The 14,803-nt window shown below is 39.9% G+C and overlaps 1 protein-coding gene across 1 annotated transcript in view; it reads right to left on the bottom strand.

Moving 5' to 3' along the window:
- DNAH8 (dynein, axonemal, heavy chain 8) overlaps positions 1-14,803 on the bottom strand; it is a 324,670-nt gene that overhangs the window by 156,742 nt on the left and 153,125 nt on the right. The window contains exons 48-55 of the mRNA XM_010848693.1: positions 13,614-13,775; positions 9,916-10,162; positions 9,544-9,785; positions 9,300-9,440; positions 7,332-7,569; positions 3,321-3,463; positions 2,262-2,396; positions 1,412-1,534 (exon numbers count right to left, since the gene is read on the bottom strand). Coding sequence (XP_010846995.1) covers positions 1,412-1,534; positions 2,262-2,396; positions 3,321-3,463; positions 7,332-7,569; positions 9,300-9,440; positions 9,544-9,785; positions 9,916-10,162; positions 13,614-13,775 — 1,431 coding nt within the window. The remainder of the gene's footprint in view (positions 1-1,411; positions 1,535-2,261; positions 2,397-3,320; positions 3,464-7,331; positions 7,570-9,299; positions 9,441-9,543; positions 9,786-9,915; positions 10,163-13,613; positions 13,776-14,803) is intronic.

Below are 14,803 nucleotides of genomic sequence, written 5' to 3'. Positions count from 1 at the left end.
GACAGCAGAGCATTAAACTACATGCAAGGTTCTCTGACGTGCAAGTCTCTGCGCTATGACATATTGTACACACCATGAAAATTACCCTAGAGCCTGGGGCAGCCCTGGACAGAGAGTATCAGTGATCCAGGGACTGAAATCTTTGGCGGAGGGTTGTGGGGGTTGGGGGGCGATGCAGCACCAAGGGAACCAAGGACCTCTCCCTCACATCCAGGTGAGAAGTATGCAGGGAAAGCAGCATCCTCGGTTTCCCACTGGAGCAAGATGGTGAGGAAAAGCTCAGAGGAGAAGCTGAATTTTCAGGGAATTTTGCAATGCAGGAGATCTGTGTTCCATCCCTGGGTCAGGAAGATCCCCTGGAGGAAGAAATGGCAACTCACTCCAGTATTCTTGCCTGGGAGATCCCATGGACAGAGGAGCCTGACGGGCTACAGTCCATGGGGTCACAAAGAGTCGGACACAGCTGATCGACAAACACTTTCACTTTTCACTTTGTGGATGAATCATGACCTCTGAGGGCACACAGAGGGTTTTCAGGAGGGAATGTAGGAGATGGGGTCAGAGAAGGGCCAAGCAGAACTGATGGGAATTAGTCTCAGGCTGAGCATGGATGGACCTGGGAGTCCTGACCTCCTGGTGACATCAAAGGTAAACCTGATGTTGGTGGAAGGGATGTGACTGGTCCTGGTGGGCTCCGGTGGATGTTGTTGAAAAGGCAGTGGACAGCAGTGGGAAGAGGTGTTGGGGATCCCACCATGAACATGCTGAACCCAGGTGGTAGCATCTGTGAGGTCCTCTAAGGGAAATGAGTCTGGGGTTGATAGACGATCACAAATAGGTCAGTGGTGTATAAAAGAGCTATCTCCTTTTTTCAGTGTTTTCTAAACATCACATACTCCTGGAAAAGAGTATGTAGAGTGAGAAATAAGAGAACAAAGATAAAACCCTGGGGAAAGGAAGAGAGAAGCCAGAAAGTACACTGAAATCAAGTAGCCAAAGAGACCAAAGGGAACATGGGGAGAAGCATACAGGGATTTCAAGAAAGGAGAATGTCACCTATCACCAAGAGGTCAAAAAAGACTGAGAATTTATTACTAGGCTTAATCAAGTGACGGTTATTGATCTCTTTATATATAACCAAGTGAAAGTGAAAGTGTCAGTTGTATCTGACTCTTTGCAACCCCATGGACTGTAGACCACCAGACTCCTCTGTCCATGGAATCGAGCAGACAAGAATACTGGAGCATGTTGCCATTTCCTTCTGTAGGGGATCTTCCTGACCCAGGGATGGAACCTAGGTCACCTCCTGCATTGCAGGCAGATTCTTTACCATCTGAGCCACCAGGGAAGCCCATATATATAACCAAGAATACTGGTTAAATATCACCCACATGAGATATTTTAGTCATACCTGATCTCCCCATTCATTAATCACGGGCATATTAATGTCATCAATAAATACAGTCATCTTTCTGCCTCCAGGTGGCCCGTATGTGCTTCCCATCCGCTTGTCCACATAGCTTTCAATTGTTCTCTAGAGAAAAGGAAACAGTCTGTTTTATGCATTACACTTCAGTCCATTTCTAAAAATGATGAGCATGCTTTTCAGAGTAGAATATAACTGACTTATTTATTTAATGGGTGATGTTATTATTCAAATAAATACTGTGAACTTTAAAAAATAAGTTGTTGGACTGTTTATCATTAATTTACATCAAACGACACTCCAATGTTCAGCTTCAACTTCACTATTAGGCCAAAATATGCTGTTTGAATGTGGCTTCAGTCTCAGCCTTAGGAAAGTTAAATAGCTGAATGGCAACTGCAATACTGATTCTTTCAAGATGCGTCTACAGTCAGCCCTTCATATTCATGGCTTCCAAGTCCTTGGATTCAACCAACTTCCATCAAAAGTATTGGGGGCAGGGGTGGGGGGAATTCCAGCAAGTTTCAAAAAGCAAAACTTGAATTTGTCTCACACTGGAAACTATTCACATAGCATTTACAACCATTTACATAGAATTATCATGTATTAGGTACTATAAATAATCTAGGGATTATTTTAGAGTATATGGGAGGATATGCACAGGTTATTCGCAAACACTACCCACTGTATGCAATTGAGTACTCCCAGGAGTCTTGGCACTAATCCTCCATGGATACTGAGGGACTATATATACCAATGTTTTATTTGCATATACATGTATCAACTACTTAATATATTTAATAAGTTAATGACTACTGCAAATGATAGATTTTACCTGAAACATCATTGGTTCTGTGGCAGATGAAAAGTTTAGACTTTTAGATAACTGTACTTCTGGGTCATATTTTTTCAAATAGGCCTTAATCATTACAGTTTTTGCAGTTCCCTGCTCCCCTGTGAGTAAAACAGCCTGCAATGGCAGGATAATCACGTTAAAAGGTGTTATAAAATGTTTAGTTTTAAACATATTATGGTTCTAGTAGCCATTCTTTCATTCTATAAATTAACGGTAGGTTTTAGTTACTTTTAAGAATTAAACCTACATCAAAATAAATCCTAGTTGAATTAAAGCCATAAATGTACAATGCATGCTGGAGGAAAATGTACTGGAAGAAAACGTGGGTGAGTGGTCACGTGACCAGGGGAGGGACTTTGTAGGCAGACATCTACTTTCTTTAGCAAGCTGAAAATCAGCAGAGTTCGAGCGTATTTTGGGAACCGGAGTTCACTTGCCAAAAGGCTTCTTTGAAATGACACCACCTCCAGCCCTCTGTACTTTACTTTCCCCACTTGTGGTTGTAAAAAGAGTTGTGCTTCTTTCATGGTCTGCAATGGTCTAAGAGACTGAGGAAACACAGGCTACTGGCCCCACATATCAAAGGAATGACTTTAGTGAGTCCAGACCCGAATCTTTCCATACATGGAAAGTGCTAAATTCCTTAACTTGAGACACCTGGGTTTTTGTTTGTTTGTTTGTTTTCATTAAAAAACATCATTTCATGATGTTCCGACTACCTGGTCTTTGGTTACAAAAATTTCTATATGTTCTGACCTCCCCCCAAAACTCTGCCTTATCAGAACACTATCTGAGATGCTGTGTCCTGGACTTGAAGTCTGAAGAATGTCCACTAAATAGGTACGGGGAGGGAGGTGGGAGGGGGGGTTCAGGATGGGGAACACGTGGTGGATTCATGTTGATGTATGGCAAAACCAATACAATATTGTAAAGTAATTAGCCTCCAATTAAAATAAATACATTTAAATAAAAAAAATAACATAACTCTCAGCTTTTAGATTGTGCATTTTTTTCAGTCAACAAAACTATCAAACTTACTTTATGCTGTTTTGCAATGGTGTCTATCAAAAAATTTGTTCTAACATTGTCAACATTTGGAACCAAAATTGATGAATATTCTGGAACACTGTCAGTTGGATAATAATATGGCTGAAGTTTCTTATTCCAATGCTCCCAGTCACCTATGCAATAATTAAAACGGATCTTAATAAAACTGCATTCTTCAAAAGTTATCTCAGAATACAAAAATATAAGTGCTATAAACAATCAACAGAAATAAACATTTAAAACATCTTCATGAAACATATTAACCTATCTGCTAAGCTAATGTACGTGGCATCTGATAATTTAAATTTGTTTTGCCTCTTTAAAAAATAATCTTTAAATTATTATTTATCTAGAGAGCTCTGACCTAAAATGGAATTACAACCAATGATACGTTTAGTATCTACTAAGAAAGCCACATTAACTAAAAGGATGGGTTAGCTCAGACTGTGAAGAATCTGCCTGCAATGCAGGAGACCCGGTTCCATCCCTGGGTCGGGAAGATGCCCTGGAGAAGAATGGCTACCCACTCTAGTATTCTTGCCTGGAGGATCCATGGACAGAGAAACAGAGTTATACATGACTGAGCGACTAACACAACCACCACATTATTGTTATAATAAGCATTATAAGTACATTCCATCAATTCTAAGAAAAGTATCTTATTTACATTTTAGCATCTCTGGAAAGCACCATTCAATCTATGGTGTCAGCATCGCTGTTAGTCATGCAAACTTGGCCAGAGATGTTTATATTGTGGTCATTTAAATGGAATGACCCTCATTGTTGATTGCATTATTGAATTTAACTGCCAATTTAAAGATCTTCCAAAAAAACCACAATTCGGAAATTTACCCAAAAAGTAACTGTGTACATAGAATGCATGGAAAGAGAGAGGAAGAGTACACATTTGATAGCAGCAAAGCAAATATTCATCATTGGAGGAACAGCCTTGATTTCAACTTTCCTTGCAAATTATGGAGTCCTATGTTATGTGTATGTTTAAGTTTTAAGGATTAAACATTAGTGGCTAAAGGGTTTTCCATAGAGGCTGCATCTTGTGCACCACTGTGTAGTTAGCAAAGTGGGCACAATGTTCAATGTGAGAGCTGTACTTGTTCCACATTCTTGCCAGAATTTGGTATTATGAACCCTGCCATTTTCAGTTCAGTTCAGTTCAGTTGCTCAGTCGTGTCCGACTCTTTGCGACCCCATAAATCACTGCACACCAGGCCTCCCTGTCCATCACCAATTCCCGGAGTTTACCCAAACTCATGTCCATTGAGTCGGTGACGCCATCCAGCCATCTCATCCTCTGTCATCCCCTTCTCCTCCTGCCCCCAATCCCTCCCAGCATCAGAGTCTTTCCAATGAGTCAACTCTTTGCATCAGGTGGCCAAAGTATTAGAGTTTCAGCTTCAACATCAGTCCTTCCAATGAACACTCAGGACTGATCTCCTTTAGGATGGACTGGTTGGATCTCCTTGAAGTTCAAGGGACTCCCAAGAGTCTTCTCCAGCACCACAGTTCAAAAGCATCAGTTCTTTGGTGCTCAGCTTTCTTTATAGTCCAACTCTTGCATCCATACATGACTACTGGAAAAACCATAGCCTTGACTAGACGGACCTTTGTTGGCAAAGTAATGTCTCTGCTTTTTAATATACTGTCTAGGTTGGTCATAACTTTCCTTTCAAGGAGTAAGCGTCTTTTAATTTCATGGCTGCAGTCCCATCTGCAGTGATTTTGAAGCCCAGAAAAATAGTCAGCCACTGTTTGCACTGTTTCCCCATCTATTTGCCATGAAGTGACGGGACCAGATACCATGATCTTAGTTTTCTGAATGTTGAGCTTTAAGCCAACTTTTTCACTCTCCTCTTTCACTTTCATCAAGAGGCTCTTTGGTTCTTCTTCACTTTCTGCCTTAAGGATGGTGTCATCTGCCTATCTGAGGTTATTGATATTCCCATTTTAGGCATTAAATTAATTAGAATTTAGTCATTCTAGCAACTGTGAAGTGATACCCCATTGCAATTTTAATTTGCATTTCCCTGATGACCAATCATGTTGAATATCTCTTCATATTCTTTTTTTCACCATTCATAAATCTTTGGTACAGCATCTATTTAAAGTTATTATTGAATTGCAAGAGTTCTTTATGTATTCTGGATAAAATTCTTTTATCAGATATATGTCTCTTAAATATTTGTTTCCATTCTGTGGCCAAAATGGGTCATTTTATTTTCATAGTGACTTCTAAGGAGATGTTAACTTTAGTGAAATCATGACATAGTGTTCCACCTTTGTTTTTTAAAAATTGATTTGGTTATTCTTTGCATTTCCATAAAAGTTTATAATAATTTATAAATTTCAACCAAAAAAAAAGCCTATTGAGATTTTTCACTGTGATTGCACTAAGTGTATAGATCAGTTCAGGGAAAGTAACATCTTAACAATACTGTATTTTCTGATTTGTACACTGGATTTATCTTTCCATTTATTCAGGGCTTCTTTAATTTCTCTCAGCAGTTTTATAGCTTTCAGTATACAAATTTTATACATATTTCATTAAATTCATCCCTATATATTTCATTTTTGGATGCTATTTTGAATTCTATATTAAAATTTCAGTTTCCAATTTGTTGCGAGCATACAGAAATACAAATTATTATTATATACTGTTCTTTCATTCTGTGACCTTGCTAAACTCATTATACTAGTTCTAACAACATTTTGGAGGGAGGTTATCATATCTGCAAGTAAATAGAAATTTACTTGTTTTTTTTCCAATTTGTAGATATTTCATTTGTGTGTTTGTTTGTATTTATTTATTTACTGCCTTTTTGCACTGGCTAAAACATCTGGTACAATGCTGAACAGAAATGGTGAGAAAGGATATCCTTATTTCTGAACCTTGGAGGTATTCAGTCTTTCACCATTAAGTATTTGTCGAGTTACTAAGTCACGTCTGATTCTGTGTGACTCCATGGACTGCAGCACACCATTCAGTATAATACAGCTTTTTTGAAGATATTCTTTATTATAATGATAAAGTTTCTAATTCTAGTATCCTGCGAGTTTTGTCATAGTTTTATCATAGAAAGATGATCCTTCTACCATAGAAGAATGTTAAAATTTTGTCAAATGTACTTTCTGCATCTATTTAGATGACACATAAATTGCTTGGTTTTTTGTATATCAATATGGTGAATTACACTGACTGGTTTTTAAACGTTAATCCAATCTTCCACCCCTAGAATAAATGCCCAGCATCTACACTGTCAAATGTACTTTCATTAACATTGTTTCTAATAATCACTTCTTATTTTAACATCTTTAGGGTCTGTAGTAATGTTTCCTCTCTCAACCTGGCTCATGGTAATCTACTTCTTCTTTTTTCCCCCTAATATCTCTGGTAAGAAATTGACCAATTTTACCGCTCTTTCCAAAGAACCATCTTTGGATTGGCTCTAGATTGTAAGAGAATTAACATCTAGGTTTAAGGATTTATTTCATAATTAGCTTCTTTTAGGGAGCGGTAAGCTGGGCCCTGACACATATGGTGGGTTAGGGAGCCGAGGCATGGGATTTTGCCAAGTCTACTACACATAAGTAGGGTCCCTATCTGCTTGCTTCATTCTTTGATTATTCTGATGTTTCCAACAAAGAAGTTCTAAGACTGCATTACCACACTTTGCATCATGAAGAATCTGTGTTCTCTATACTTCTACCCTTCCTCTTCAAGCAATAGAAAAAGAGGTACTGCTAACTTATTTACGGTAGACTTCACTTAGATAACTGGGAAAGGGGAAGTCAAGAGCCTCTATAACCATTCCCAGCTCATATGCAAAATCCTAGTCTTGTTTCCATAGATGCAATTTAAAAATAGTATTAGCAATTATGTTACTCACAATTGGTTTAATATTTCCCATAGAAGATTTTATGGAGTTTATCTCTATTCCATTAAAAAAAATGTTTTTTTTTTCAGATGTAAATCACTGTGCTTACCATAATCAGTAACATAGAACTCATACATGGTTTGAGTCAACCCTTTAGGTATTTCTGGTAAATCTAACTTGCTTTCATGACTTCGCATAAAAGCTTCAAGCTTGTCTCTGCTTTCCAGTTCCAGAAGGGCTCCTAAACTCCACATTAGAGCAAACACAAATAATTTATGAAGATGTTCAACACACGAAATGCCACCTTCTTCTTTGGAGGGGATTAAACCTTCCAGAAGATTGAGAGACTGAAAATATTTAAAATACAATAAAATTAAGTGTTATATTTAGATTTTAAAATAAACATTTAAATATAATAATAACTTTAAAAAAAGGAGAGAACGGGAGAAGAAAACAAATCCATATATCCCCAGTTATGGCTTGATCAGTGTCCTACAGCCAGTGGCATTTAGAAGAAAAGTCATTCTGCTTTAGGCAGACTGCATGCTGCTGCTGCTAAGTCGCTTCAGTCGTGTCCAACTCTGTGTGACCCCATAGATGGCAGCCCACCAGGCTCCCCCATCCCTGGGATTCTCCAGGCAAGAACACTGGAGTGGGTTGCCATTTCCTTCTCCAATGCATGAAAGTGAAAAGTGAAAGTGAAGTCACTCAGTCATGTCCGACTCTTAGCATGACTGCACAGAAAAGACACCAAACTGGGAATGCGGAGGTGTGGTTTCTTCCCCCAACTCATGCCCCTAACATCTCTGAGTCTCAGTTTCCTCATCTGAGAAGCAAAAAGCCTAGACTAGATGCTTCCTTAGGTAGTTTCTGGTTCTAAAGTTTGGTTATTCCAAATTTTATAGATCAAAGATTTTATTTATTTTTAACATGTTGCAAGGCTCAGCACACTGTGGCCCCAGGGGCCAGCCACTTGCTTAGCAAATGAAGTGCTTCCGAAACACAGTCAGTCTCGTCCATTGTGTCTGGCTGTTTCTGTATTGCAACAGTAGAGCTGAGGGGTTGGGATGGAAAATTGTGCAAAGCCTAGAACATTGACTATTTGCCCCTTCAAGAAAAAGTGTGTCAACTCCCACATGGCATCAAAAAAAAAAAAAAGAAAAAAAGTATCTACAGTAAGACATCCTTTGTCTTCCAAAATAAAATCATTTCAATGATTTGTGAGCTTCATGAATTATTTCTAAGCCACCCAGCCTCCCTGACTGACGTCCTTCACACTGACAGAGAATCAGAGCTCTAGAATGGATAATGAGAGATCACATATGGACTAGAATCAGGACAGCCTTTGAAAAATCTAAGGAATAGGGTAGGGAAGGAGATGGGAGGGAGGTTCAGGATGGAGGGGACACATGTATACCTATGGCCAATTCATATTGCTGTATGACAAAAACCATCATCAAATTGCAAAGTAATTATCCTCCAATTAAACAAATACATCTTTAAAAAAATACATAAAAGAAACAGAAAAAAAAGAAAGAGAAAGAAATTCACGATTTGTTCTGTTTCTTCCAAAGACTTAAAAGGAAAACTGAGTAGAGGGGGAGAATATAAGGTTACAAACTACTTGGAGAGCTGCTTCAAGGTTTTCCCTATCTAATACATACACTAAATTTGCAAAGCCGAGACTTCCACCCAAATTTTCCTGCTTGCCACCAGCTCCTTGTTGTGCTTTCTGTAGAACTACCAGCTCTATTTATCTTGTCTGCTCTCATTTTTGGACACTCTTTCTGGGAAGGTTAGACTGAGCTTGAATGGTGGGAAAGATAGTTCATTCCGCTTCCCCTGACAATACCGCCCTGGGAGGTGAAACTCATGAAGAGATGGCAGTAAGTGAATCAATAAGATCTTTAATAGGAATCCAAATTCTCAGACGCTTCACTGCCACATCACAGAAAGATTTTGATGTACTCTGTGAACCTTCCATTTCAGATACCTCTAGACTGCAACTGAGTGTGCTGGGGGGAGGTGGGGGGAATTTCAAATCTTAAGCAATGAGTGTACAAAAAACATATCTTACTTGCACAATATAGTTGCACTCTAAGAGCTGCATTTTCGGATTGAGGTTCAGTTTCATAAATGTATATGCATCCTCAAATATTTTATCATACAGAGTTAGGAATACATTATTTTCCTGAGTAGTACGCTTCTTCAACCATGCCTACAGCAAAGAAACAGAATCTCTGTTTATAAGAGAGCAAGACATGGAGAAAGCGAGACATGGAAAGATACTAAATGTGCTTCTGTAGGTCTCCAGTCCCCACCTGCAGGATTGGTCTCCAGCTGAGGGCAGAGCTGCTGATGTACACCATGCCCATCCTAGAAACCGTGGCTGGAGAGGCATTCTCGATATTGTGGACTTCAAACAAAAGCTTGCAGCTTGGGGCCATGGGGATGCGATCTCCGTTGGCCAGTGTGAGGGTTTTATTGTCATCCAACACGGAATTTAAGTTCTCAATCCAAATGGCATCCACAGGGCCGTCTAAAACAAGGAAAATGTTTTCACCTGCCAAAAATAAGAACAGAAAATCACTTTTCACCTCTGTATGACCAAAAAAGAAAATTAAAACAAATACTGAGTTGCGGATAAACTGGCAGGAAAAAAGAATGATCAGCAGAAAAGAATTTGCGTGTACCTTTTTTAGCTTTTAATGTTTTTCTCCACAGAGTAGAAAAAATCCCATCTGTCCAGTCATTGGTTGCTGTGTCCAGTCGGCCAAACATCTGAGGAGCCGTAATAGCTTTGGGATTCATTCTCATCTCCCTGTGAGGCCTTCCACACTCTGTCAGTGCCTTCATCAGGATTGTTATGACCATTGTCTTCCCAGACCCGCTGGGCCCAAGAGTCATCAAACCATGACGGACCAGAGACGTCTCATACAACTACACAATGAGATGATCAATCAAAAAATATAACTTAGGAGTCTCCTGCACACGTTCATAGAAGTCATGTGAAGAAATTTTAAAAGCTTTAAACAGGATCTTAAAAGCTTTAGATAGTAACTGGTTCAGGACTTAAAAATGGAATATGACCCCCCCAAAACTGTTTATTTCATGGAAGGTGAGTAGCAAACTTTTAAAACGTTAAAAGTGAGAAAGTGATGACAATGTAGGACTTTAATTACATTTTGGAAGTAATCAATTCAGGATCTAGTTTTTGCCTCTCAAACTACTTGATATGACAAACTCCTTGTCATTTCAGTTTGCTGATAACATAGAAGTGGTTTTTCCACAAACAGGCTGTCTCTGTATCACGTGTGGTGATACCGCCCCCTAGTGGTGGAAAGCAGCGATACACAGCATCTCTGCCAAGACCCAAGTTAAACATCAGCCTTCTGGTTCCCCAGAGGCACAGCTGGACGTTGAGTTTCCTGTACAAGCGAGTGATCATCAGGGAAACTTGTAATGGAGTAAGGGAAGGACAGGAACGGGGACAGGTCAAGCATGGTGTGACTGAAGACAAAAATCCTGTAGAGGGGAGACTTAAGACTGGCCCTCGGGGCACCTTTATACCTCTCTGTTTCAACTGGAAACAGGAGAACTTGACTTTTTGACTGCATTACCCATAAGTCTTTATCGAGTGTTCTGTTGGTTTTTTTTTTAATTATTTATTTGGGTGTGCCAGCTCTTAGTTGCAGCATGCAGGATCAAGTTCCCTAACCAGGGATCAAACCCAGGCCCCCTGCATTGGGAATGCATAGTATTAACCACTAGACCACCAGGGAACTCCCCACATCACCCATGTGTCCTTAACTAAGGAAGGGTTGTTTGGGGGTAGGGGAGAAAAATCTCTCATGCGCTGTCTGCACTTTGCACCTTCCAGAAAAAGTGGCACTGACCCTCCTGCAGAGAGTGGTGTGTTTGGGATTGGAATCACAGTTCTAGAAGTCAGGGAAGGAGTGCAAGGTTGAGGTAAGAGAGATTCAAGGAGACATACAAAGAGCATGGACAGTGTCTGTTACAAAGTCCTCTCTACAGTTTTCTTAATGAAAACAAAAAGTCAAAGGTCTCATAGCTGATCAGAGTAAAATTTGAGTTACTTTCCTAAGTTTTAGATAGAAATGTATTAGCTCTGTAATCCATAGTTTAAAAGCAACAGAGGTACTGGCCATGTTATATTCAACAGTAATGTGTTTGACATTAAGTAACAACACAATATTCTAGTCCCCACCAACTGAGAGAACTAAGATTTCAGTGCTCAGTATACTGTGTGCATTGTTGTTCAGTGGCTAAGTCATGTCCGACTCTGCGCCCTCATGAACTGCAACACACCAGGCTTCTCTGTCTTTCACTATCTCCCTGAGTTTGCTCAAACTCATGTCCATTGAGTCAGTGATGCCATCCAACCATCTCATCCTCTCTCACCCCCTTCTCCTCTTGCTCTCCATCTTTCTCAGCATCAGGGGCTTTTAAAATGAGTCAGCTCTTGCATCAGGTGGCCAAAGTATTGGAGCTTCACCATCAGTCCTTTCAATGAATATTCAGGGTTGATTTCCTTTAGGATTGACTGGTTTGATCTCCTTGCTATCCAAGAGACTCTCAAGAGCCTTCTCTAGTACCATAGTTCAAAAGCATAAATTCTTCAGTGCTCAGTCTTCTTTATGGTCCAATTCTCACATCCTTTATGACTACTGGCAAAACCATAGCTTTGACTAAACAGACCTTTTTCAGCAAAGTGATGTCTCTGCTTTTTAATATGCTGTCTAGGTTTGTCATTGCTTTTCTTCCAAGGAACAAGCGTCTTTTACTTTCATGGCTGCAAGTCACTGTCCACAGTGATTTTGGAGCCCAAGAAAATAAAGTCTGTCACTGTTTCCACTTTCCCCCCATCTATTTGCCATGAAGTGATGGGACCGGATGTGATGATCTTAGTTTTCTGAATGTTGAGTTTTAAGCCAGCTTTTTTACTCTCCACTTGCACCCTCATTAAGAAGGTCTTTAATTCCTCTTCACTTTCTACCATTAGACATGTGTCATCTGCATATCTGAGGTTATTGATATTTCTCCTGGAAATCTTGATTCCATCTTGTGCTTTATCCAGCCTGGCATTTTTCATGATGTACTCTGCATAGAAGTTAAGTAAGCAGGGTGACAATATATAGCCTTGATGTACTCCTTTCCCAATTTTGAACCAGGCCATTGTTCCATATCCAATTCTATTCTTGCTTCTTGTCTTGCATGCAGGTTTTTCGGGAGGAAGATAAGGTGGTCTGGTATTCCCATCTCTTTAAGAATTTTCCACAGTTTGTTGTGATTCATACAGTCAAAAGTGCTAGCATGGTCAATGAAGCAGAAGTAGATTTTTTTTTTTTTTAATTCCCTTGCTTTTCTATCATCTAGTGGATGTTGGCAACTTGAACTCTGGTTCCTCTACCTTTTCTAAATCCAGCTTGTACATCTGAAGTTCTCAATTCACCTGTATGCACATCACATGTAAAGTGAGGTTTTCCCAGAATTTTTTTTAAATGGAATGATTTCCATTACATAGATGATGAAAAATACGTTGATTTCTCCCAATATATTTTCTTTGTAAGATTTGAATCTGTCTCATACACTTGCACTGGTTAAAAGAATAAGTTAAGAATCATTACTTTTCAAATGCAGTTTTGACACTTTCCACAATTTCAATGCCTTCATTTTCCAAGGCACTGGAAAATACTCCCAATGTGTCAAGCTCATAGGGATTTAATTCAGCAACTCTGCAACAGTTTCAGGGATCTGCTTGATAAAATCATTGATAGGTTGTCACAAGGATAAAATGTAATTGACAGAAACACACCAAGAGACACGGGCAAAGGATTTAGTTTAGGTGTGAACACGCCCACACACGAAGCAGAAGCAGGGTAGCAGCCCCAGATTCCTCGGGCTCCATGCCCCACGAATGCCCCCAGCTATGGCATTCCATTTCCCTGTGGTTTTTTTTTGGTCATGCTGCACGGCTCGTGAGATTCCAGTTCCCCAACCAAGAATGGAACCCAAGGCCCCTGCAGTGCAAACACAGAGTCCCAACTACGGGACCACCAGGGAAGTCCCTCCCTACATTTTCATAATCTACTATCTCCTACCAGCTATTCTCAAGATTCTGGTTACCACCTAACCTCATGGGGTATAAGTAACTTCAGTAAGTGCTTGGTTAGTGTGAAGCAGGGTAAAACCACGCTAAAGTCCTTAGGACTAACACCCCCCGCTGAGGACTCTTCTTGTAATGATGTGCTTTATTTAGTCTCAACCTTAACATCAAGCAAGACTAATATCACAAGTTCTTCTCTCCAAATGACAACCTCTAACAACACTCATTGAGCATCATACTGATAATAGATGAAAAATATTTTACCTGCACGAGTTTGAGATTCCAGGGTGGATGGTTAATCAAACCTTCCAGCTGAACCTGGTTGGTGACTGCAGCTTGCAGTTCCACGTAACTATTACTATCTAGTTGTAATCCTGGAAACAGGTCATTGATTAAGCTGAGGAACAGGGGTTCATCTTCATCAATCTAAGGTGGCAAAGAATAAATTTACTCATTTAGGTCAAAAATGAAGCTCATAGCACTTATTTCATGCCCAAATAATCATATTATTCTCCTGGCCACACCTGTATGCTCTAGCACTTTCTCCCAAACACCACCCCTGAGTCCACATTACCTACAGCATTGCACCCAAATTTCCCTGGCATTTACATTAAAAAGAATGAAATAATGCCATTTTCAGCAACATGGATAGACCTAGAGATTGTTGTACTGAGTGAAGTAAGTCAGACATAGAAGGGGAAACATCTTTCTTATATGCGGAATCTAAAAGGAAATGATAGGAATGAACTTACAAAACAGAAAGAGACTCACAGACTTAGAGAATGAACTGGACGGTTGCCAGGGTGGGCGGAGGAGAGGATGGGGGGAAGGGATACTTAGAGTCTGGGATGGACACGTAGACACTACTAAAATGGATAGCTAAAATGGATAAAAAGATCTGCTTTATAGCACGGGGAACTCTATTCAATAATACGTGGCAGCCTGGACGGGAGGGAAGTTTGGTGGAAACTGGATTTATATTCGGAGAAGGCAATGGCACCCCACTCCAGTACTTTTGCCTGGAAAATCCAATGGATGGAGGAGCCTGGTAGGCTGTAGTCCATGGGGTCGCACAGAGTAGGACACGACTGAGCGACTTCACTTTCACTTTTCACTTTCATGCATTGGAGAAGGAAATGGCAACCCACTCCAGTGTTCTTGCCTGGAGAATCCCAGGGACGGGGAAGCCTGGTGGGCTGCTGTCTATGGGTCACACAGAGTCAGACACGACTGATGCGACTTAGTAGTAGTAGTAGGATTTATATACATGTATGACTGAGTCCCTTTGCTGTTCACCTGAAACTGTCACAACATTGTTAATTGGCCATACACCAAGACAAAATGTTTAAAAAACACTGTCGGCATTTAATGTCTTCTCCAATCTACTGCTCCAGGGTTTGATCTCATTACTTTATCATACGACAGGTATATGCATTAATCTTAAAAACGTGTAA

The sequence above is a fragment of the Bison bison genome, unplaced genomic scaffold (assembly GCF_000754665.1).
Source record: "Bison bison bison isolate TAMUID 2011002044 unplaced genomic scaffold, Bison_UMD1.0 scf7180017864270, whole genome shotgun sequence".
Lineage (NCBI taxonomy): Eukaryota > Metazoa > Chordata > Mammalia > Artiodactyla > Bovidae > Bison > Bison bison.
The sequence above is the reverse complement of the archived record's forward strand: the minus strand, read 5'-3'. Positions and strand labels throughout refer to the sequence as shown.